The sequence below is a fragment of the Topomyia yanbarensis genome, chromosome 3, assembly GCF_030247195.1.
Source record: "Topomyia yanbarensis strain Yona2022 chromosome 3, ASM3024719v1, whole genome shotgun sequence".
NCBI classification, from domain to species: Eukaryota; Metazoa; Arthropoda; class Insecta; order Diptera; family Culicidae; genus Topomyia; species Topomyia yanbarensis.
Window position 1 is genome coordinate 416,893,084 of NC_080672.1, and position 26,616 is coordinate 416,919,699.

General features: G+C 39.5%; 2 protein-coding genes across 2 annotated transcripts; both read left to right on the forward strand.

The window, feature by feature from the left end:
• Positions 1-43: 43 nt before the first annotated feature.
• On the forward strand, positions 44-14,146 carry LOC131689329 (integrator complex subunit 14). Its single transcript, XM_058974346.1, has 4 exons — positions 44-395; positions 12,468-12,843; positions 12,900-13,156; positions 13,219-14,146. The coding sequence occupies exons 1-4, from the start codon at positions 204-206 to the stop codon at positions 14,104-14,106; spliced, it is 1,713 nt and encodes a 570-aa protein (XP_058830329.1). The 5' UTR covers positions 44-203; the 3' UTR covers positions 14,107-14,146.
• On the forward strand, positions 9,619-12,248 carry LOC131689328 (dnaJ homolog subfamily C member 2). Its single transcript, XM_058974344.1, has 2 exons — positions 9,619-10,352; positions 10,413-12,248. Exons 1-2 carry the CDS (start codon positions 10,015-10,017, stop codon positions 12,100-12,102), a joined length of 2,028 nt encoding a protein of 675 aa, XP_058830327.1. The 5' UTR covers positions 9,619-10,014; the 3' UTR covers positions 12,103-12,248.
• Positions 14,147-26,616: the final 12,470 nt, after the last annotated feature.

Consider the following 26,616-nt stretch of genomic DNA (forward strand, 5'->3'; position numbering starts at 1 on the left):
ACTTACCTTAGTTTGGGGCATAATAAGATTAGCGTGTCTTTGTTGTGACATTTTCTAGTCGATGCTAATCGAGTAGGTGACTTGTTCATGAATGTTTTGTTTTGCTTCGTGCGCTATGTTCAAATAATTTAGTGCGTTGTAATTATCCCGATAAATTGGCTTTTTGGCTCGTTTCGGAGTGACTTAAAAGGTGTAGTGCGGAAATGCCAACGATAATCGCTTTGGATGTTTCGCTGTCTATGACGCGAGCCGTTCCTGCTCCAGGTGGTAATTCAGTCGCCGCATCTGGAGCCAGTGGCGAGGAAAGCTTAACTTATCATCAGCTAGCGATTCAAGGCGTTAATACTATTCTTGATTACTTGGCTAAACATTCGCGACTAGAATTCGTTTCATTGGTGAGTAGTTTTTTGTCATTTTTTATGCATCTAAAAAAACGCAAAAATTGATAATGTTTACAACTGGCATAGAGGAGTGAGTTCAGTACCACCCCAAGTTCAATGCAAAGCATTTTCAGCCTTGCAGAATCCATCTATCATTCCACACGCTCATATATGATTTCTAAATTCACTCAGCCAACGAAAAGGCGACTACACTGAGAAATAAAAATATGCAGCATTTCCCTATTTTTTTCTATCCAGCTTTTTACGTTCCATAATGGCGGTCTAAATTGTTCAGTTCGTAATACGTTTAATAGCCCTTTTTTGACAATAATCGTTTACGCTTGACAGCAACGACCAGTTGAAGATGTCACGCGTTTATTGAATAAACCGACATAGATCTTTCATTAGGGCTTAAATCGCAAATGTAAACAAACGGCGTTTTCGCTATTATGACATTATGCGACAAAAATACTACAAGATTGAGGTAAAAATTAGTTAAAATGGTTTTTAGTTCGATTTATAATTAAAGAAAACAAAACGGCGAAACATGCATCTTCTTCGAGTTTTCGACTTAGGCCCTTATTCTCGTATGGAATATAAAGGCTAAACTTACATTTTTTGACAAAACCGGGCTTACAGTTATTATTCACAAAATTATTCTTTAAACGACGATTCTATTATATAAATGATTAGCAATATCTACTATGATCATGTCTACTCGATAGTTGTTGCACATAAACATTCGAATATTTCGATATTTTCATGTAATTCGAAGAAAAGATGCACGCGCCCTTTCATTTACATTCGGTTTCTATGCGCCCATTTGCTGAGCCCTATTAAAAAGTATACTGTCAAGCTCGCCCATTTACCCAGCCCTACCCAGCAAGACAGAGTCAGTTTAGCCCATTTACCGCGCCCTTCTGAAAATTATGTACACAGTTTAGCCCTTCCGCAAATGGTGGTTGCTGAAGGGCGAAATCACAACTAGGATGCAAATTGGGCGTAAGCATTTTTTTAGTTTCTACCCACTAAAAGCACATAGGAATTAAATTCTTTGTTATATTGTCATAAGGTTTAACCAAAGATGCTTCCGGAAAAACATGGTCATAAAGTAATTTATACCTACAATAAAAACTACATTTAGAAAAGCATCGCCGAATATTGAAACTGATTTTTCTCCATTTGAGTACATTGCGACTTAAGCCCTAATGAAAGATCTGTGTTGAAACATCTAACGCATTGGACTAACGTAGGATGACTTAATCTGACTGGGCGGTTGACGTAAACGATTATTGTCAAAAAAGGGCAATCATACGTATTACCACAGAGAACAGACATCCATGATCGAACAAAAATATTTAAAAAACGTGTGTAAACATTTGAATTATTATACGATAAACACGTGATGCACGTATCCTATGTAATGACGGATAGTTGGGATAGGTGGGTGTGGCGGCGCTAACACCCACCTATCCCAACTATCCGTCAAATCCATTCGGGAAACGGTTCGAAATCCTGAATGGATTCAGTATGGAATCTTGCTTAAAGAAAACAACCGATTCCGACTCTATCGGTTGATGCATTTGAGATGGAATTCATGCTGGAAGTCCGAACCGGTTCCGGACTAGTTTGACTGGGTAGAGGAATAACCGATATCAATTCTGTCGAACTCAGCCACAAAAAACATGACGACAGTAGCGCACCTGGTTTGGATATCCCAGCTACCTTCGAAACCGTTAGAGATTTTACACAAGTTGAATGATGAAGATGGACGTCTGTTCTCTGTGGTATTACGAACTAAACAGTTTAACCGCCATTATGGCACGTAAAAAGCTGGATTTTTGCCTCTTATTCTACTGTGATTTTATGCATTTTTCGGCATACCCATATCCGTGGCGGTTGACGTAAACGATTATTGTCAAAAAAATGGCCATTAAACGTATTACGAACTGAACAATTTTGACCGCCATTATGGCACGTAAAAAGCTGGATATGCTGGAAAATGCATAAAATCACAGAGAGATTCAGTCTTCCTACGTTAGTCCAATGCGTTGCATGTTTATTCAATGAAAGCCCGACATCTTCAACTGGGTGTTGCTGTCAAGCTGGCGTAAACGATTATTGTCAAAAAGGGCAAATAAACGTATTACGAACTGAACAATACAGACGCAAAAAGCTGCCCCAATAAAAAATATACACGTGCTTTAGCCCATATAGTGCCACGATTCTACATAGGGTAAAGTGCCTATATTCACCATACTAAGCAGGGTGCCTCACTAATTCATTAATTTCTCGGTCTACAATCAATGGAATGCGAAAAAATTGGCATCAGCAGCTTTGCTTCGTTGTTAAGAACCAATATAATAACACAAATGCGCCGAAAACAGTGAAATTCTCGTGTTTGAGCGCAACGAAATCTCAAATCGAGTGCCCCTATTGTTGCGCTACCATTTGACTCAATGCGTTGTACAAAGATGGCAGACACTGCTCTAATCAACGGCTTCAAATGGGTAGGGTGATAATAGAAACATGGCGAAAATGGGCTCAACACCCTATTGTTTAGATGATACCCTGAACAGGTCATTAGGCTCTTAAATCATACGATGTTCATTAGGGTGGATACTTCTAGTGAGGGGATAGCCCAAAAATGTCGTATGCATAAATTTCACAACAGAAGAAACGAGAGGCAGATATAAACTAATGCTATCGATGAGTAAATAAAGTTCTCCACGTAGAAGGGTTTAAATAGATGCTTGTGAGAGAACAGTGTCTTAAAACGCCGTTTTTGTGCTCAAAATTAATAGCATCCAAACTGGTCTAAACCGTTCACATTAGAAGTATAGTTCGATCAGATAAATTGTTGACCCCTGATGATGAATCCAACAACGAGCGAATCTAGACTCTTCGGATGTTGTATTCGAAACAAAATGTTATCGCGGTGGTATAAAATGGAAAATGCATGCCCACTTCAGAACACAGCTTCAACTTTTGAACGTAAATTACATAGGGTACGTGCATTGATAATATATAGTATGCAATTAAAAATTTGGGAGTTTCGATCACATACTAGAACTACGCAATGTGGCAGATTCGTGTAGGCTTAATCTTTTGAAAGTGGTGGAAATGTCAACAGTGGTTTGCAACAATTTAAATTAGCAATATGAAATTCACCTAGACACTGCGAGCATTTTATAGTGGAGCTACGATACGATGGTATGGTAAAAAATTGAGCTGTTTACGCGTTTTAAGTTTTGGAAGCACACAGAATATGTTCTGATGCACATCCACTTTACATATACCCGAATTTACCACGTTCCGTACCCTAGTCTAGTATGTGATTAAAGCTACTTATTTGTTTGTATTGCATATATATTATTGATGCACGTATCCTATGTAAGTTACGATCAAAAGTATTTTGTAGTGCAGATGGATATTTGATCTTATACCACGGCCGTGGCATTTTATTTTGAACGTAACAGTCGGGGAGTCCCGCTTCAACAATTATATCGTTATAGGAAAGTATAAAGCTAGTACTTTCAGTATCTTATGACTGCCACTTGCTCCTTAACGGGTTGTTTAAGGTGTAAGTAACTCAACAATTATCGACAAGTTTGAAATATCTTTTTAAGTTCAACAGACAGGAAAAAACGTGTTTTAGTACAGCGAATAACTTTATAGAAGATACAAAAAACGTAAAATAACTCATCTAAGAAGAGATTGTCGATGCCATCAGTGGAGTACGTGTTAAGTGATGTTCGTCAGTATCAGATAATAAGCTAGAAACAGTTAGTGAAGCAGAACGATCAAAAACCAGTGGTTTCATTTTAAAATATAAAGTTAAAGCATATAGTAAGCGGAGAGCAATATATTTAGTACGTTGACGCTGCATCTAGATCGCGCTCTTGATCAAAAAAGCCGCGGCATAGTTTATTAGAAGCCCTTACCGATTGATCACTGAGCAACATCAGTGATGAACACACTAGGTAGGCAAACCGCCCAACGTGGGCTTTTCACCCAATATTTCATGTTTTTATCTGATCTGATTCGTGATAGTATTGAAAAATGCTTTCCTTTGAATAACAATAAGACACTCGTTTGTTAGGAATGATAAGAATGACGCTTCGATTTTGATCAGACGATTCTGAGCTTCACCTTCCCGTGACGCTAAACACATCTAAGCGAATTCTAACATTTGATGTCCCGAAAGAAAAGATGTTCTCTTTGCTGATAGTGTAGTATTTCCTAAATTGAGTTCAGAAGTTCAAGCACATGAATGAAATGAATGACCGAAAATAAAAGTCCTAGGAACGGGGCATGTTTTCTAAAACCTCCTTTGAATATTAAGGAGGGACGCAGTTGTATGGAAAAAGTAAATTTGGCTGCATTAAGTCAGCACAAATATATGTTTCCTTTTGGGGTTACAAAATTTGGAGTCGATTGGTTATGATCCAGCGCAGCACATTGCGTTTTTAATTTATGTGGGAAATTATGTAGGAAAATCTATTTTTTAGCATTTTCATTTCATTTTTGCTTGAAGCGTGCGACCCATAATGCATATGCATAAGGGTATGTGTAACCTAGGAAAGTATGGAGTCAAAATATTTTTGAAAAATGTTACTGCCTTCAAAGTTTGATGGTTTGAATTGAACGCAAAATTCCAGTTTTTGAAAACACTGCCCATGTACAAATGGTAGGTAGATTTTAGGTGAAATAACAGAAGTAGCTTCGTATGAAATATCGAATTAGTATGTCCAGGATAATTATTTAAAAACGTTTCATATTACGTTTTGAAAGGATGATCTTTTTGGTGCTGTTCCTCAACTGAAATAAACATTGTTATTAAATCGGGTTTCTTGTGGATTTCTTGTTGAAATCAGTAATAAGTTTCCCGCCCCGTTCAGTCACATCAAGGTGATTAAAGTTCATTAAAAATAATATCCTAACCATCATTATCGACTTTACTACTATTGATCTAAGTGACATTAAAGGAGGTACATAATAACGCTATTCTTCTTTCTCATTACGCATATGAGCTTAAACAAATGTGTTTGAGTCCACCTGAACAAACCAACTCGGCAATTTTGCAGCTATTTCAGTTCGAACCTCATTATGTGTATAATATAGCCCTCCCCACACACACACAACCCTCCGTCTATTTCATCATCTAACTTTTAACACCCAAATTAAATAAAACAAAAGAACTAAGTTGTTTCGGGTTCAAGTCTTGGTACGAATGATACACCGGCAGTGTTGATAAAGTAAATGATTATGGCCTCTTAATTCGGTGCATCGAACTTTGTTCAGACAAAATCCAGCGGCATACATCCTTCGACAAAGATATTGGAGAAATCCTTAACTACACTTCGATTCAATTAGTTTGAGTAATGCAGATAAAACTGTATTCTCTAGAATTGAAAATGTTAAAAAGTAGGTTTTCCCATACATATTCCCATGCAAATTTCAAACGCAATGTGCTACGCCGGGTCATAACCAGTTGACCCCTAATGGAACCAAAAAACCTTTTGCTGAAGAAACGATCATTTCGCCCAACCCAATTGAATATATTAGAATGTAAAAATTGAATTAAGACTTCAAGCTTAAAATCGGACTGGGGATCTTCGATGAAATCCCTTCAGTAGAAACCAGGAGAAAATACAAAGTAGTTTTCTTTAACCGGCTTTTATTTCCCTACCAGCGAACTATTTTTTTAAACGGTTTTTATGCTGGAGGTTTACTATTGCGACTTTTTCGAGAGAGAATTTCAATTCTTATGCTGTTCGATTTCTACGCTATCCAAACCGATTTTTATACTGTTAAAAAGTTTACATCCGATTTTTAAGTAGGAAGAATACAGCATTATCGCTGGTTCGCTGTCTGCGTTTTAAATACATACTCTGTATGTATTCAAAACGCAGTTTCAAGCGTGTTTCGAAATCCGCCACAAAAAGAATGGCGTCGCATAACAGTTTTAAATTTTAAAGTAAAACTTCGGAATTATAAAACAAAGCCCTGCTTGGTATGTGATTGTTTCAGTCCGAGTTCTACTTTGAAACTACTATATGAAACAAAACGCTGCTCAACATGCTCTAAACACTCAATTTGAATGTGTACACTGAAAAAACTAGACACGTTAACATCGTGTGGAAAACACTTGATTAGATTCAATACTAGAGCTTTTTTCATTACATCATATCTAACAAAAACGTCAAAAGGAGAAAATCACGTGCGAACATTTCCTTGCAACTTTCAAATTTATTTAACAATTAAAGCACACAGAAGGCTATTAATTCTACTATCACCTCTGCATTTACTCATTGCAGGGTCGTATAAGCATATTAAATGTTTTTCGCGCAGATAATAGGGAGATAATTGATAACTATTATTTTATTACATTTTGCCGGTCACTTTTGCTATTATGCTCTTTTACATATGTGGTCTTGGCAACACCGTTTCTAGATGGCACATTTTACTGTGACGTTTTGCGAGACGGGCTTGTAGTTGTGATATATTTCATGTGCTGTATTGCAACCGAGAGTGTAGATATGAGGTTTGGCATTGGAAAAACATGCTAACTACAGTCGACTTGGAGGAACATCACAACACAAAACATCACATCTACAAAATATTAGCAAAGCTTTGGTATACTATATGTGATATTTTGACTTAAGATTAAATTGACATATAAAGAGTTTTCATTTTTTTCTATTATTATTCAATTAATTTACATATAGAAACCCGAATAGAAATGTACAATAACAAAACCACAATTTTCACTGTGACAGTACAATAATTTTACAATAATTTACATTAAAGTTAATATTATGCTTCAACACAAAAACAATAAACTTTAACGTTTCTACAGTAAATTTCAATGTAAAATCAACTACATTTAAAAAATCGATTTCATTCCATTTTTTTTCTCGCAAACAATAACATTTAATGTGAATTTACTGTATCATTTTTCCACTGAACAGTAAAATTAATCGTTATATGAAGTTTTATTGTAAATATACTGCGAAAGCTCTACGTCGAACAAGGTTGAAACAATAATAGTCATAACTTCTATTGTTTTATGTTTGTTTGCAGGGTAAATACTATTGTAAATTTCTATCCGGGTATGCACTGTATGTTTTTCACATGAAAGCTATGTGGAAAGTTCATACTATACCAAAGTCCTTATATGGAAAGGTCGCAGCACGTGTCAAAACGAAAACTTCCTCTGTACTCGTATGTGTGATAGATTCTACTAGAAAAACTCTAGAAAGAGAACTGCGGAGACTCCATTTTGGATCTATTGGATTCGCGTTTAGCTGTCAAAAAACGAATCCAATCGAACATTGCCTATCCTTATAACATTGGACGTGTTGCCATACAATGCCGGGGCATACGTTGCCAAAAATGCTGTTTTTCTCTCCGCAGTTCTCTTACTAGAGTTTTTCTAGTTTCTACGGCCAATGGTAGCGTCTACACACCAAAATAAAACAACCTACATTTTAAGTTCTTTTAACTTAAATTTAGGTACTTTTGAGTTTGAGTGTGTCGCTTTCGCACTTAATAGTGTTGTCAAAACAAAACGAGAGATTCAACTCAGTCGAGGTCTTCCGTGCAGTAGGATACTTTTTAGTTGTTTGGATATACTCAAAATTAGGCAAATTCAACTTAAATTTAAGCAAATTAAACTCAAGGTTGAGTTATGATTTCGCTGTAGTTAAATGGAAACTATCACAGTCTATAGAGAACAGTTGCGCAAAGCATGAAGTCAAAAAAAGCCTGCCTATCGAGCACAATTGGAATCCATCTCTTATACCTCTGCAACAAAGTTGGATTCTTATTTTGCTCGATAGGTAGACTTTTTTCAGCTTCACTTTCTGCACACTCTTTGCGTACCTTTATACTAGGGCCTTTAGAAACTATCTTCAACACGGTTTGCCTAATTTTACATTCCTGCACGATACCCCGAGATTGAGTCAAAAGTTCTCAATTTTCAGTAGTTTTTCGGTGGCGTGTAGGTCATCAATACCACGTTTTATAGGCTGTCTCTATTGTTATTATACGTCTCAGCACCATAGCAACCAATTGGCGATTCTACGTTGAAACCGCTCGCAGATAGCGCTGGAAGGAAAGTGTTACTGATTTGATTCTGTTCTGTCATAGTGCATATATTTTCTGTAAACATTGGTAAAGGATGACTTTTAAACACCAAATTACCGATCAATTTGTTGATAATTGTTTATGAAAATGAAGGAAAACCATCATTTCATAAGATGATGAGTAAACATTTTGCGAAAAGAGTGTAAAACATAGTGGTTTCTAATATTATTCGTAGAGCTATATGCGCGCTGTTTCGAAATGTAATTGCTGAGCACCGTAGCCGCCGCAACAGCATTTCCCGTTCGTCCTAAGTTAAGCTAAACCTTCATGAGATGGTGTAAATTCATGAAACTCTCCAGATCAGGCGAGGAAAGAATATATCCGGCTAATAGGAAAGTGTCAGCTTTGTATCATGCACAGCCGATCCTTCTCTCCGATAGTCTTCACTGAATCTCCTACATAGTTCAAAATATGAAGGAGTTTGACATTGGTACTGATTGGGTCTCGGTTTCGAGTTGGAACTTTATTTATGGAACGATTTTTTATAACCACAATAATACCCCGATTACATTTCGAAGAAATGTATGAGTGAAATAGTTGCAAATGGCTGTAATTTCAGCATAATTGCAAATAAAACTAAATTTCTTACTCGTTTCATTCATATTTTGGCAGTGGTAAGCTTTTTCCGAGAAGATAATGAAGATTTTGTTGTAAGCTACGACTCACTTACGGGTGAAAAAAGCAAACTGTATCACTTTGCCAGTTCATGAGCTGAATCATAGGTGTCGCATGACTAATTTTGGCTTTGCCGCAAATCGCCAATAGGAATTCAACTGGAAATAGGAAACTAAGTCGTATTAATGTGAAAGTTGTATGAATATAATTTGAAATACCACATGAACTACGTTTTAATGGTTTTTCATGTAAAATTCGATGAAAAATCATTTGTTTGCTTTTTACGTGAGTGCACATGACAATGATATTAAATTTCCTATGGTTAAAACCGTGTGATTTTTTATCAGTGCAGATTATTTTTAGTGCATCTACAGAGTAGATGGATTCTGAATAATAATTACAAGCGAGCCGGCAACCCTGTCGTTGGTCATGCGCGCGCTTTTGACAGCTTTCCACTGACAGGCAGCTGATTCGTATTTTTTCGCTCTCACGTTGGCAGCACGCCAAGTTCGAAGTAATCGCGGATCGTATCGTAAAAAGTGGAAAATCGCTCCAAAAAATTGGATTTTTCGGGTTGTTTTCCATGCGTGAGCCTGAAAATCAGAGCACCTTCATTCACAGTACAACAAAGGACATGTATTAAGCGTCAGGTGGTAGGCTCAGCAACGTTTGGATCGATTTTCTTCGGGATCGAATTGGCCCTGATGTTGGCACGTGTTTGAGGTTAGACTCCCTTACCATTACTTATGCCCAACGTTGGGAGGCAAATTTTTGGCAAGCTATAGAACGTGCCACTAGAAGCATTATAGAAGCAGTTCGTTACATAAAACACTACTTGGTGGAAGGTGCGGAGCGGCTGTTGTAGAAAATGACAACTCAAGATCGAATATTGACGGTCGCGCTGCAAACTAATTACGACATACGCCGGCGGCTAATAGCGAATGGGGAAACATGGGAATGTTTACCGTATCTTTCCGATTCAAAACCTATTGATCCGAAGTGTCCACCCACGAAGGCAGAGCTGGAAGCGGCCGGATTACTTCCAACGCAGGCGAATCAGAATGGTACCGAAGAGGAGCAGAAGCTAGATCCAGAGGCATTGTTCGAGCAGATGTTCGATTTGGATATTGATTATCTGAAAAGCTTGGATCCTAAGGATTGGAAGAATCAGGATCATTATGCAGTGCTGGGGTTGAAAAAAATGCGGTCAGTGGTGTTTGTTGTTTATTGAAATTAAAGTAGCTAACGCTTTTTTGTTACTTGCAGATTCGTAGCCACTGAGGACGACATCAAACGAGCCTATCGCAAGATTGTACTGAAACATCATCCGGACAAGCGAAAAGGCTTGGGTGAAGAGGTTAAGAATGATGACGATTATTTCCACTGCATTACGATGGCCTACGAGACGTTGGGAACGCTGAAGAATAGACGAGCTTTTGACTCGGTAGATCCGGAATTCGACGATACCTTACCATCTCAGAGTGAGGTAAAGAAGGATTTTTACAAGGCGCTGAGAAATGTTTTCAAGCGAAATGCACGATGGAGCGAATCCAAAAAGCCAGCACCTCAGCTTGGCGACGATAATACTGAGCGGGATAAGGTAGAAAAATTCTACGATTATTGGTACAATTTCTCAAGTTGGAGAGAGTTTAGCTATCTAGACGAAGAAGACAAAGATAAGGGTCAGGATCGTGAAGAGCGTAGATGGATTGAGAAGCAAAACAAGGCTATCAGATTGCAGCGAAAGAAGGAAGAATCGGCCAGGATCAGGACGTTGGTTGATTTGGCCTATAACAACGATCCTCGAGTGGTAAAATTCAAAAAAGAAGACAAAGATCGTAAATTAGCAGCTAAGCGTGCCAAACAGGATGCGTATCAGGCTCAGAAAGCAGAAGAGGAACGATTAGCGAAGGAAGTCGCGCTGGCCAAACAAAAAGCAGCTGAAGCAGAACAAAAGCGCATAGAGACCATCCAGATTGAGAAGGAAAAGATGAAGCGTGCCTTAAAAAAAGAACGCAAAACACTTCGGGATGCTGCTAAGGCCAACGATTACTACGTGAACGATGAAAAGGAACGATTGAAGCATTTGGAAGGTGTGGAAAAGCTTTGCGAGTCACTCAAGGTTCAGGAGCTACAAGAATTCAACAAAGAGTTGGCGTTTTTTGGTCGCGTTGCATTCTGTAATGCTCTTGCGGCATTAGAGCAGAAATTGGAAGAGGAACGTCGTTCACTGGCAGCTCAAAGTCAATCTATTCCGAACAATCCGGGGCTAAAAGTTGTTAATCGCAAAGCTCTCTGGAACAATGACAACGTCCAGTTGCTAATAAAAGCTGTTAATTTATTCCCGGCTGGGACCATCTCTCGCTGGGAAGTTATTGCCAACTATCTGAACCAGCACGGTACCAACCTTAATGACATGAAATTCTACGCCAAGGACATTTTGAACAAAGCCAAGGAACTACAAAGCGGGGATTTTTCGAAGAGCGATCTCAAAACCGTTGTCAATCAGCAGGCGTACGAGTCCTTCGAGAAGACGAGAAAGGATCTGAAGGTGGTGGACAAAGCCGAAATCAGCACTAAAGATGACGAAACCTCACCACCGACAAAGGCTGTGAATGGCCAACCACCTACAATGAACGGTACACATGAACCATCCGAAGAAAAGGAAAACGTAAGCAAATCACAGGAGGCGAAGCCTGTTGCTCAGCCGGAAAAGGAAGCTCCGGCGAAGGAAGTCAAAAAAGAAAAGAAAGAAAAGGAGAGCAAAGTGTGGAGCAAGGAAGAGCAAGCTTTGCTGGAACAGGCCATCAAGACTTACCCGGTCTCCACACCGGATCGCTGGGATAGGATAGCGGAATGTATCCCGAACCGGACGAAGAAGGAATGTCTGCGGCGGGTAAAGGAGCTGGTCGATTTGGTCAATGCCAAGAAGGACGCCCAGCAGGCTGCCAAGTAAGAGCAACAAAAGCGTGGATTGTGGATAGCTGGTGACAACGGCGATTCGCATTCAACAGCTGCTAGCCAATAAACAACTATTTGATTTATCCCTTGCGACTATTTTATGTTAGTTTTTGTAAATAAATCATTTAAAATTACTGAAAAGAGTTGTTTTAAGTTAATTTATTCCGAAATTCTAGAATATTTATGATGTATTGATATTTGTTAATGGCTTGTGCTTATGATGGTCTGACCCTTGGCCAAAATTAAAATCGTCATGAGTTCGATCTCATATCAGAAAGGTTGCTAATAACTGCACTGGCTGCAAAGTCTGCCGAGGCAGATGGTTAAAGTTTCGTAAATAACTCTTCATTTCCGTTACAGATCATCTACTCCTCCCTGTACGAGGTGGTAGTCGATTTCACCCGTGACTATGAGTCGATTCGGCAGGCTCTACACAAGATCGAACACTACGACAAAACTAGTCTCGAGAGTGTGCTGGTAGCGGTGAACAACATGTTCAAGACCCACTGGGGAAACCACAACTATTGTCAGATCATTTTCCTCACCGACTGTGGAATCGGAATGGGTCCGAGCTCGCTGAAAAATACGATCATCAATCTGCAGAACTATAAAGCCCAGAGCAGCAGTACAGGGGTGAAGGTACCGTTGTCGGAGAATCACTGGGTTGGGTTTTCATACCCCAGTAAACTGACTTTCATGTGCTTCGGAAACATTACCGACACGGCGTTCAAGTTCGGTAAGGTTCTTTCTTTCAAAATACATTCAAGTAGCTTACATTTAATACAATTTTAGGAACAAAGTTGTATCAACAGCTACTGGACGTAAGCGGTCAGAATGGTCAAATTTTTATTCCTAAGTTAAAAAACCTATCGATTGAGGATCCAATCGGTGAGGATACCGACGAAAATAGCAAACAGCTGAACCGAAAATGTATTCAGGAACTGTTCGAACGTATGTGCGAGCAGAACTACAAACAGTTTGAAGCCACACTTCGGTGTGGTGGATACTTCCGGTTGGAAGGAGCCATCTCAATATGGCCAGCACCATTGGTGAGTCAATCATTCGAATCAGTACACGTTGATGTATTAATAACTTGCCATTTATTTTGCAGCCCTATACATCGAAGGACCTTTTCGGGGCGGAAACGACTACCCTTATCTCTCGAAAGCTGGAAGTATGTGGTTTCATTAGTCTCGCTGACATCGGTTCTCCGATGTCGGTGTCTCGCCATCTGATCCTGCCCCGCAGCGAGGGGGACAAACGCATCCTGTCGAAGGATAGTAATTTAACCGCGGAGGAAAAGTTGGAGAATGATATCAAAGCATTTTACGCTAAACCCGATAGTGCTGGTTCTGCCGGCGGTGCAGACAACGATGACGATACTGGTCCTGGGGGTGATGCAACACGTGAATCGGTATGTGTTATGCTGCATGGAGCTCTGAAAGTTGAAAACATGGCTGCGTTGGTACTGCTGAATGACAATTGGTATGGCTTCATCTACTCGTACGCGGATAGCAAAAAGAAGTCTAATCTGATGCTGAATGTTCTTCCACCCGGGAACGACGTTATTCCATGGTTGGGTGATTTTCGATTCCTGGGCAATGCTGACGACGCCTTTTCGGGCGAGAATCCAAGCTTTCCGATTAAGGCGGACAAACGAAGTTACTCGCAGAATATCGTGGTATGGATCAGACAGGCTGGACTCCAATCGGACATTCAAAAGGTTCTACGGCATGCTAAGAAGCTTCCGGAGAAAACTCAACACTTCTACAAAGAACTGAATCGGATCCGCAGGGCTGCCTTGTCGCTGGGATTCGTTGAATTGCTGGAAGGATTGGCGCACATATTCGAACGGGAAGTGGCTACTCTGGGGGGTAGTGCTAGTCCCGATTGCAGCATTCAGTTGAAACATGCAGCGAATGAGCTACGCAAGCCAAACAACCGGGACCTGAAGGCGATAATACAAGCGATGCCGACAAAGTATAATCAGATTGCCTGAGACTGGTAGAAATAGAAGCAATGCAGTAATTGCGAATCGATTTCCTTTTGTTGTTTTTTCTTATTCGTGGGGTAATTGATCGTGTTAGTAAGCTGTAAACTGAATTAGTTTGTAACAAAATTATCAATGGCAAGCGAAAGCATTTTAGCTTCAAAACGCAAAATGATGGAGGCGCTTGGTTTTTATGGTAGAATGATTTAAACTAATTAACAACACGTAGCTTCAGATAATCGTAAATAGTCTTGTAACATCTTTTGTCTATTTCAAAGATTGTTGAATTGCCTAACTCAATTAAATACAGTTGAATTTTGCGGCTCGAATTCATAGCATCATTACCTGGTACCGTTTTAGCATCCAGCTAGACACTAAATCCAAAAGTTGCATGTCTTATGTGAACGCCTAAAAAACTATTTGGTTCCGAGTGATGTCTCGGGGAGTGAGTACAGAAGCTCTGGTGTACTGGTGAGAAAGCGAAATCGAAATCTTATTTCTGGTTTGCGAATCAAGCGCCTGGCACTATGCAAAGATTCTTATTAAAGGATAAATTATGACTAAATCGTTTTTAAGGTGTAAACACAATAGGCTGTGTTGCAGCAAAGGATTAAAATCGCTGTCGCTGAGTTTGCCGCATTTCCAAATCACAATAAAAGTGCGGCAAACGATTGCAAAAAACTTTGAATTTAAAGTAATGGCATAAATATATTTATACAGTAATCGATTGCAATTAATGTTTGCGGGGGGAATGGGAGGAGTTGCTTCTCTGATCTTCCGGTCATCACATCACATGCTTTGGTATTCTTAGTATGTACAACAAACATGAAGATGTGACACAAGGCGCCAAGAGCGCACTAAAATCTATCAATATATCACCAGGGGACCATTCATAAATGATATCGAATATTGACAATAGGGGAAGAGCGTCACGTAACCAGATTAAAACTAAAAATGAATTTTAGACGTATCAGCGGATCAGGGATAAAAACGAACAACATTGTTTATGAATGGCCCCCAAACAAAGAATATTCCATAACGAATATCACGTAACATCTGCGACAGAGCATTGGGATCAAGGCCAAGTTCCCCCTGGGTCGTGCAAAACTGAGAAGCAACATCAATTTAGGCACACATAGCAGACGTCCATTTATTTTCATTTTTTTTTTGTCTTTTCATTTGTTTCTCTTGCTACAATATGTGCGGCTCGAGCGTGACGGCCAAGGAAACGGAAAGCCAGTGGCCCAAACAGATCAGGAACAGGAGGGAGGACTACGAACAAGGGAACAAACAGATGAGAAATCGTTTACTTTTTATTATAACTACGATACTAATCACAATTATTTTGCTTTTCTTGTTTCGTTTCAGCAAACCAAAATCTATACGGACTAGCACATACCAACAGTTAGGCTTTGTAGGTTCTCATCTTGACAGAGTCTAGATTGGCGGATGAACGCCTGCCAGGGATGGGCTGAGAAATGACAATGACACTGCACGAGATGGCGCTGGGCCTGTGGCCTTCGACTGGCATGGTCCATTCTCATTGATTCGGAAGTCTTCTTGGCTGGTTGGTAGATATGTGCTCCTACTTGCAAGTTGATTTATTCGCTTGGGTGGGAGACATGTGGATCCTACTAGTTGTCGACTCTTTTGATCGTGAGTATGAGGCTAGTTCAGGAAAGGAGTGCAGGACTGGCACCTAAGAGTTAGTAATTATTCAGGACTTGTTCTTATGATTATTAAACTCGACCAAGCACACTGGCTCTCAGGAATGATAAGTAACCCTTTCGGGTCGGTGTGGTCTATTCGAGTCGAAGCAGGCGGACATTCTGTTCGAGCAAACTTTATGTGGATAACGCCTTTATTGGCAGAAAAATTAAGAGTTTGCCTGGCCCATAATGTAATGAATATGTATATTGACTAGAACAGGGATAATCGAGTTATGTTATAAGATAGAGAAGAAACAGCACAGTTGTAGGAAAAGTATTCGCGAGTAAGAACTAATACTGCTAGTATGTTTACCGTTTCAATTAATAGTCGATTGATCCGCTTCGGACCTAGGAGACAAAAGGTGATTAGGAAGAGACAGAAGCGGATTCAATGCGAAATTTGCCAATATGGCGTTGACCCCAAGGCGATGGTAGGATGATTTTCCATAGGATGACAGACTAGATGACACGACGTTACACGCTCTAAACTTGCGCCAAATAGTTTGTATGTATGTATGAATGTAAGCCCGTATGTATGCCTGTATGCATGGATGTGTATAGGACCAATGTATCCCTGAGCAACATGATAGGACACCTCTGAGCCGTCAAAATGCTCATGGGAAGCCGGGTGCGCGTTCGTAGGTGTGACCATAAAGCACTGCACACACTGTCAAGTGCAACGGAGAGACGGTAGGTGTACAGTTAATGCACATAGGTTGTTGAGACAGCCCAATTGCACACTGATAAATAACAATAACAACAGTGATGGATTGCAATTAATGATTTCTACAAATTTATTGTTTCCTTGGCCTGATATAAGGCAAATACGCTAACAGGCTATCGTCACAAATAAACATACAGATACAAAAATGTATATGTCATCGCTTTATATTCAAAGTTATTGGTTGAATAAGCGAGATTTCTTAATGTCTACGTATTGCTTTAAATTTTATAAAGCGTTTAAAATGAAATTTCCAAAACTTTCTTCCTTAAATTGTAGCTTGTATTATTTGCGATTGATTGATGTATAAAAATGTATATGTCATCGCTGTACATTCAAAGTTATGGGCTGAATAAGTACAATGTAACGTTAATTGCTAAATATCTGCTTGCCGCATTCACTGCCGCGCTCACTTGCCGCATTTTGGGAAAATTCCGAAATTTGATAAAATTCCACGGTTGTCGCCGCAACGACCAGCAGTTCAGTATGGCAAATATTTCTTTAACAAAGAACTTTAAATTCAAAGTGATGACATATACCTTTATACATTAACTAGCTATTACCCATCGCGCGTTGCTGCGACCTTCAACGAAATAGGAAAACGTAATTTGTTCCAAAGCGCCATCTGGTGGACAGATAGTCCCCAACCAATAACACAAACACGCGCTCCATAACAAATGCCTACTATGTACAAATTTTTACGGCAATCGGTTGAGCCGTTTGGGAGTCTATAAATCATATAGATACAAACATTGACTTTTATATATATAGCAATCGATTGATGTATAAATACCTACATGTTATTGCTTCGAATTTGAAGTTATCTGATGTACAAGGGCTTGCTCTGTTGTGCTGGTGCTCGTTGCGGCGGCAACTGCGGCATTTTAGCGAATTTTGAAATTTCTCCAAAAATGCGGCAAGAAGATATTTAGAGATTAAAGTTAAATTGCACTTATTCAGCCAATAACTTCGAATGTACAGCGAAGTTCCTTTGTTATACATCAATCGATTTCAAACAATGCAGACTATAGTGTATACAGTTTATGGAAGAAAGTTTTGTGAAATTCATTTAAAATGCGTTACAATATACAAAAAAATATGTAGAAATTCTGTGTTGTGTATACAGTAATTTTATGATGTATTCTTTCGAATAGATCATTTCGACACAGATCATTAGGGCCTAAGTCGCAATGTACTCAAATGGAGAAAAATCAGTTTCAATATTCGGCGATGCTTTTCTAAATGTAGTTTTTATTGTAGGTATAAATTACTTTATGACCATGTTTTTCCGGAAGCATCTTTGGTTAAACTTTATGACAATATAACAAAGAATTTAATTCCTATGTGCTTTTAGTGGGTAGAAACTAAAAAACCTATTTTAATCCACCTAGCGGTGCAATTGTGCCTTTCTCAATCATGAATCACGAGAATGTGTGCGTTGTTTATATTCATTAAAAGCTTTTAAATACATATATTACATTTTATTATTATACATCACATGACAACTATATACAGGAAAATAAATCATTATTCGAGTTCTAAAATTTTGAAAAAGAAAAAACAGCCACGGTAATATTGAACTGAAAAAAGGTGCAAAATCGGCAAAGTCCCAAAAAGTCGATTTTTATAAAAAAAAATTTTTTCGAGATAACATAAAATCTCGACGTTTCATGCATTTTAAAGATGTTTGGCATCAAAAATACGAATTCGATTTCTGAAATTTCATGAGGTCCCCCCTTTGAAAAAAAATTTGAGTTCCGGCTTATATGGGAATTTCATATGTGACCGGACGGTTTAGTCTATATTTCCGGAACCATATAAGCGATCCGTACGAAATTTTATAGACATCTATGGGGATATTATAGCTATCATTTGGGACTAAGTTTGTGAAAATTGGCCCAACCATTTCCGGGAAACTGATGTGAGTTCGTAAATTTTGAAAGATGGCCGCTTTTCCCGGGCACTTCCGGAACCGTCTATGGTGGCTAATGTAGTCAACGAAAGTTTGGTTGGCCGTCGGTGACCTAGAACAGCAAATTTAAGTTGTTTGAGAGACATTTTAGCGAAATTTTTACCTTTTTTGCTTTCATCGGAGTATCGGTTTGAATCACAATTTGCTATGTGATCGCACGCCACAACCTGTAACTCCGGAACCGGAAGTCGGATCGGGATGAAATTAAATAGCCATTTACGGGGACGCAATACCTTTCATTTGAGGCCAAGTTTAGTCGAATCGGTCTAGCCATCTCCGAGAAACCGATGTAACTGTTATTCTGAATTTAGATACTTCCGCCGGGGCTTCCGGAACCGAGGATGGTGGCCAATGTGGCCAAATAGACTTTGAATGGATGTTAGTGACCTAATACTACAAATCGAAGCAGTTGTCATACTTTGGAAAATTTTTCACCTTTATACATTCATTGCAGAATTTATTAAAATCGACATTTTCTGCATGTTCGTACTTATCACCCTGTAATTCCGGAACCGGAAGTCGGATCCTTTAGAAATTCAATAGCAGCCTATGGGAACGTTGCACCTTTCATTTGAGACTAAGTTTGTCAAAATCGGTTCAGCCATCTCTGAGAAAAATGAGTGACATTTTTGGTCACATACACACACACATACACACACACATACATACATACACACATACATACACACACACAGACATTTGCCGAACTCGACGAACTGAATCGAATGGTATATGTCACTCGGCCCTCCGGGCCTCCGTTAAAAAGTCGGTTTTCAGAGCAATTGCAATACCTTTCTATTGAGAAAGGCAAAAATGCTTACGCCCAATTTGCATCCCAGTCGTGATTTCGCCCTTCAGCAACCACCATTTGCGGAAGGGCTAAACTGTGTACATAATTTTCAGAAGGGCGCGGTAAATGGGCTAAACTGACTCTGTCTTGCTGGGTAGGGCTGGGTAATCGGGCGAGCTTGACAGTATACTTTTTAATAGGGCTTAGCAAATGGGCGCATAGAAACCCAATGTAAATGAAAGGGCGCGTGCATCTTTTCTTCGAATTACATGAAAATATCGAAATATTCGAATGTTTATGTGCAACAACTATAGAGTAGACATGATCATAGTAGATATTGTTTATCATTTATATAACAGAACCGCCGTTTATTTTTTTATTTGTGAATAATAACCGTACGCCCGCTTCTGTCTAAAAATGTAAGTTTGGCCTTTATATTCCATATGAGAAGAAGGGCCTAAGTCGAAATCTCGAAGAAAATGCATGCATAATTATACATCGAACTAAAAACCATTTTAACTAATTTTCACCTCAATCTTGTAGTATTTTTGTTGCATAATGTCGTAATTGCGAAAACGCAGTTTTTGCGATTTAAGCCCTAATGAAAAATCTATGTCGAATTTACCGTAAGTATTTCGTTTTCGTTGGCCATACTTCTACATGACATTCGACCAGCGAATACATCATGAGGTGCGTTCACGTAAACTATACACTGAATGCAATTTTCATAAGCAATACACTGCCTATAACCGCAAGTCAGTCCCATGTTCTATGGGATTCCCTATTTACATGGGACTGACTTGCGATTATAGGCAGTACATTACATCCAACTGTCTGGAGCTCCAGGACCTCGGGGTAAGGCACGACATGGTGCCCTCAATCCACGACTCACTGGCCAACGACCCCGTATAAGAGAAGAAATCATCCTACACTTCTGAAAGGACGCTGGTCTCTTCGAGAACATTTGAACTGGGAACCACCACGAGCATTCCCGCAAAGAGCCCTCTGCTACACTACCTACCGGCTCATGGCTCAACAACACCACTATACAAGCCTTCTTGCACCAATAAACACCAGCAATGAACGCAACCAAAGAACCAACAAGCAAACGCGGGACTCCCGCCACATACCCCTGATCCGTGGGGAGGTCCCTTCCGGCTCACCGCAAGCTAAAATAACAAGACTGCACTAAATCCACACGGACAACCACCACCGCAATGCGGTTACAAAATAAACAAAAGAAAGTTTTTGAGTTTTAAACATAAACATCATCTAGTAAAAGACTAAGAAAAATATTGTTGCTTTAAGCATTCGAAACAATGTACATATTCCCTCACTGAAAAATTGTGTTGATTCATAACATTTCGCTTCAGTAACATTGACAATGAAAAAAATAGAAATTTAATGTATGTTTAATCGAGGTATACTTGTTGCAATTACAACTAAATCGACCGTTTCCGAATTTATAACCTCACTTTATTCCTGGCGCAGATGGTTAAAAATTTCCTGCGTTTGTATATAATTTTCATTAGGTTCACACAGTGGCGGATCCAACATGTTTGAAAGAAGGAATCAATTCCTTCGATTAAACCGGTTATACCAGTGGGTAACAGAGCTTGCGAGAGACAGCCATTTTCGACGGTACATCCTCCACAGCTTTACACCGCATCAGTTCCTTGACTTAGGTAATGCGCAAACCTTTTGCATCATCACAAAAAATGAATAAAAGCATTAACTTTTCTGGGGAATGAGGTATTCTGGAGAATGACTTTTTGGGGAATGGGGCATTCTGAATAATGGCTTTCTAGGGAATTGTACAGCCTGCACACTAAAAAAATCTGAATATTAATGATGACTCAATTGAGAAATCTGACGCAATTGCATATGACGCAACTTCCAATGTGATCTATTTTTATGTCATAATCGACTCACTCATAATACTCTTTTAAATAAATTCAATATTCCGTCCTTATACACAAAATCGATTGTCACACAGTTTTCAGTGTAAGATGGCATAAAATTACACGTTCCGAAAAACGCATCAAGCGAAATGAAGCGCGTATTTATCTAAAAAATTATCAAGGTCCGTCGTCTGCGCAAGGTGATTTTGCGTGTTAAGATAACAATGCAATTATCTTGCAAGTTCTGCGGTTTATCCACTGAAAACGTCGAGTTTTTTATCAAACATGTTCAGTTACACAAAAAAGAAAAGAAGTTCGATTACCCTTTCGACCACTGTCAGGTCATTTTTAAAATCGTCCAACTCGTTTTTGCAGCATATTATTGACTCATAATTCCACGAAGCTTCGACCCAGTAAATGGTGGATCTATTCTGAATTTTGATGAAAATTCGCTTAGTTGAATTTTATTTGTATCTTCCATTTTCACGAAAATAGATATTTGTCGATGATTTGTTGGTAAGAAGCTGCGTGACGAACTGCAGTAAGGTTATTTTTATTTTAGGATTGAAAATTAGTTTTACTTCAATTTTAATAAACAAATGTAATTTCACAGCGTTCTTGTAAATTTACATGTCGCATGTAATTTTACTGTTGGTCGAATGTAAAATTACGTTTTTGAATAATTTGGTGTCTTGTAAAAATAAGAATGATCGTAATAAACGGTCATTTTGCTCGCTGCCATATGTCGGCGCAAAATGACGTAAAATTACAAGAGTTTTTCGAAGTGTGTAGCTCTACACACCTTTTTTATAGTAAGGTTTGAAAAGCTTCAAAGGCCTGGCCTGTAGTGTATTGGCACTGTGTGGGACTCACGACTCACGTTCCCGCCTAACCACTAAAAACAATCCCTACTTTCGAATGAAAGGTTGCTACGTTCCCATCGGCCGCTATTGAATTTCTAAAGGACTTCCGGTTCCAGAATTATAGGGTGATGAGTACGATGACGCAGAAAATCCCGATTTTAACAATTTCTGCGATGAATGTAGAAAGGTGAATTTTTTTTTCCAAAATGTAACCTCACCTGCTTGCATTTAGAGTACTAGGTCACTAGGCCATTCAAAGTCTTTGGGGCCACATTGGCCACCATCGTCGGTTCCGGAAGTCCCGGCGGAAGTATCCAAACTCAGAGAAACAATCACATTGGCTTCTCGGATATGACTTGACCGATTTGACCAAGCTTAGTCTCAAATGAAAGGTGTAAATGGCTATTAAATTTCATCCCGATCCAACTACCGATTCTGAAGTTACGAGTTGCGGCGTGCGGTCGCATAGCAAATTCCGATTCAAACCGATACTGCGATGAATACAAAAAGGTAAAAATTTGACTAAAATGTGTGTCGGACAACTTACATTTGCAGTTATAGGTCACTGACAGCCAACCGAAGTTTCATTGACTACATTGACCACCATAGACAGTTCCGGAAGTGCCCCGGAAAGCTGACCACCTATCAAAATCTACAATCTCACATCAGTTTATCGGGCATGGTTGGGCAGATTTTCACAAATTTAGTCCCAAATGAAGGGTATATTATCCTCATAGGCGTTTATAAAATTTTGAACGGATCGGTTATATTGCTCCGGAAATATAGACTAAACCGTCCGGTCACATATGAAATTCCCATATAAAACGGAACTAATATTTTTTTCTATGGTGGGACCCCAAGAACTCTCGGCTGATAGTAATTCGGTGAAGTTTTGCTGGGTTTCGATTATCAAATTTCGATGTTTACAGACAAACCTGCCCAGAGCCCACGTGGTATCCGGCAAAGGATTGAGCCACTGGGTTTCTGTTCTTATGTCGTAGAGGGCGACTGAAAGTAGGAGTCCCTAAGTGAAGGTGTCGTTCCTTGCCGAGAACTTAATGACTGGAGGGTCTAAAATAAGCCAATCGCGCACGGAGCATTTTTGGTTTTGCTCTTACTGTATTATGCGAATCTTTGACACAGTGGACCATTATTTTCTTCGCAAATCGTGGGAATCAAATGATCGCGTCCCATTTAAACCTGATATGGCTCGCTATATGCGTAAACATCCCAACATGCTTGGTGTTCTGCAGTTGTTGTGCAATTTGTGTTGGAGATGAAATGTACAGTTCTGTAATCAACAGTGGCTAGAATAGCACAAATCAATCTCCAGCATAAACGTACAGCAACTATGAATTTATCTCGACTTATGCAGAAAGGCAAAGCTTCCATAGCATTGGTTCAAGAACCGTATTTCCATAAGAGAAACTCTTATATTGGAAAGTTACTTAACTCTGCCTTCATTGCTTACAAGACAGGCATGACAAACCCACGTGAAATGACTCGTGTTTGCATTCTTGCAAATAAGGCTATTGACGCGTGTCACATATCGGAGCTCACAGTTCGCGATATCCGTGCAGTCACAGTTACGCTGACTGTCGGTAACATAGACAAAAAGTATATATACTGTTCAGCATATCTACCACATAACGAGTCATCTCCTTCTGATGGTTTCAAAAGCGTTGTATCATATTGCAGCAGAAATAGGCTTCCGCTCATTATCGACAGTGATGTAAATGCTCATAACATTATTTGGAGCATCTCAGACATGAATCTGAGAAATTCTGAACTGATGAAGTACATAAGTAGTACAAATCTCCATATTTTGAATGTGGGAAACCGACCAACTTTTGCTAGGTCTGGGAGGGAAGGGGTGTTAGGCATAACGCTTTGCTCTGATAGAATACCGTACGAGCTGGGAAGTTGGCAGGTTTCAAATGAAACTGAACCGTCTCTATCCGATCATAAATATATTTTCGATTATTTTAATGTTACCTTCAATGTGGTAACATATCGTAATCCTAAATCTTCAAACTAGGACCTCTTTATGGAAAACTTGGCGACTAAATTTCATAGATATTTTCCAACAATTAGTCAACTAGATGACTTAGATGACGTCGTGGATACGACAAACTCATTCATAGTAGCATCCTACGAAAAAGCTTATCCACTTCAACTAGGGGAACCCCGCGGTGGAGGACTGAGTTTGAAAGGATGAAGAAGGATATGAAAAGAGCTTGGAACCGGCGTCAGCCTGATGGTTCCAGGGCTTTCAGGTCAGCTCGTAGTGCATATAAGAAATGTCTTAGATCTGCAGAGCGAGCTGGCTGGCAAAACCTATGCACTCTAATCTGAGCGAGGCTAGCAAGTTAAATAAAATTCTCTCGAAATCGAAAGATTTTCAGATGAACTCCTTAAAAACCGGAGATGGTATGTATGTGGCAAACGAAAAAGATGTTCTTAATTGTCTCTTTGACGCACACTTTCCAGCTTGTATCGATCCGAAGCTGAACAATGTTCACAGATCTTATTCTGGCGATTCGGACTCGTGGGCGTTAGCACGCATATTGGTTTCCACTGAATCGGTCGAGTGGGCAGTTAACAGCTTTGCTACATACAAATCACCCGGAAAGGATGGAATACTTTCCGTGCTACTGCAAAAGGGATTTGATATTCTTAAACATGTCTTGAAAAAGATTTTGCTTTCCAGTCTTGCTACCGGGATGTATCCCGCAAGCATGGCGAGAAATAACTGTTAGATTTATTCCTAAAAGGGGACGCTCAAGCCATGAAGAAGCCAAGAGTTTTAGGCCTATCAGCTTAAGTTCTTTTCTTCTGAAAGCTTTGGAACGAATAATCGATCATCACATCAGAAAGGTTAGTTTAGTTGAATATCCACTGCACAAAATGCAACATGCATATCAGTGTGGTCAATCCACGATCACTCTGCTTCACAATGTTGTTTACAACATTGAGAAAGCCTTCTCGCACAAGCAATCTAGCTTGTGTGTATTCCTAGATATTGAGGGTGCTTTTGACAATGTGTCCTTCCAGTCTATTCTGCATGTATCTCGGGTTGGATAAACGCAATGCTTAGTAACCGCATGCTTTGCTCGTCGCTGTGACAGGCTGAGATTCAGAAGTTGAGTATTTGCGGTTTTCCTCAGGGTGGCGTTTTGTCACCTTTGATATGAAACTTTGTTGCCGACAATTTGTTGAAGAAACTCAATGAGCTCGGATTTCCAACCTACGGGTTTGCTGACGATTACCAAATACTAATTACTGAATTTTGCATCGGAACAATCTTTGACTTAATGCAACAGGCATTAAGAGCCGTCGAACAGTGGTGTCGACAAGTTAAACTATCAGTTAACCCAAGCAAAACTTCAATGGTTCTTTTCACGAAGAAGCGAATAACAACTGGGGTTCGTCCCTTGCAGTTCTTTGATTCTGAGCTACTGTGTGCAGATCAAGTCAAATACGTTGGAGTCATATTGGATTCCAAACTGAATTGCTCACATTGATTTCAGAGTCAAGAAAGCGTGCATGGCCTTCGGGCAGTGCAGACGAACTTTTGGAAAGAACTGGGGTCTCAAACCTCAATACATCTATTGGATTTACACGACAATTGTACGTCCAATACTGTCATACGGATGCTTTGTGTGGTGGCAGAGGGGAGAGGTGATGACAGTCCAATCAAAGCTAAACCATCTGCAAAGAATGGCGCTCATGGCGTTGACTGGTGCTTTCACAAAAACTCCGACTGCTGCTCTTGAGGCACTTTTAAATATCAAACCATTACACATACACTTAAAACAAGAAGCACTATCATGTGCATACAGACTGGAGGTTACTGGGCTTTGGAACAGTAACCATGTTGATCTTCCTACCACTCGCACAAGACTGTATTCACAAATGGTTATATGGGGTGGAGATACTTGTAGTTTTCCTTACAGGAAATTCCATGTGAAGCTATATGGAAAGACAACAACAAACGCAAGTGGTCTGTTACACTGACGGTTCTCTGATGGAGGGACGTGCTAGTGCTGGTGTCTACTGTCGTGGAATGAGATTGGAACAATCTCACTCAATAGGTAAATACTGTACTGTATTCCAACGAGAGAAATCTTCGCGATTATGTGCGGGGTATAATCGACCCTTCAACTGAATTTGTCCGGCAAAGTTATAAACTTCTGCTCCGATACTCAGGTTGTAATCATGGCCCTTAGTTCAGACAAGTCAAGCTAGTGATCGCGTGCCGAACCCAAAATGGAAGAACTAAACATTGTAAACACTATCTACCTTGTCTGGGTGCCCGGTATTACTGGAAATGAGTGGGCTCACGAATTGGCCAGGGTAGGTTCAGCGATTGACTTCGTTGGTCCTGAGCCCGCCTTGTCAATTTCGACAAGTTGGATAAGAGTTAAAATACGATCCTGGGTTTTGTCCATGCCCAGTGATTTCGAAAAATTATAATCAGTTAAGCTGAATAAATTGTCCAAATCCAGATGTTTAAGAGTGAAACAAACGATATATTATTACAAATATACATCCAATGTTCAA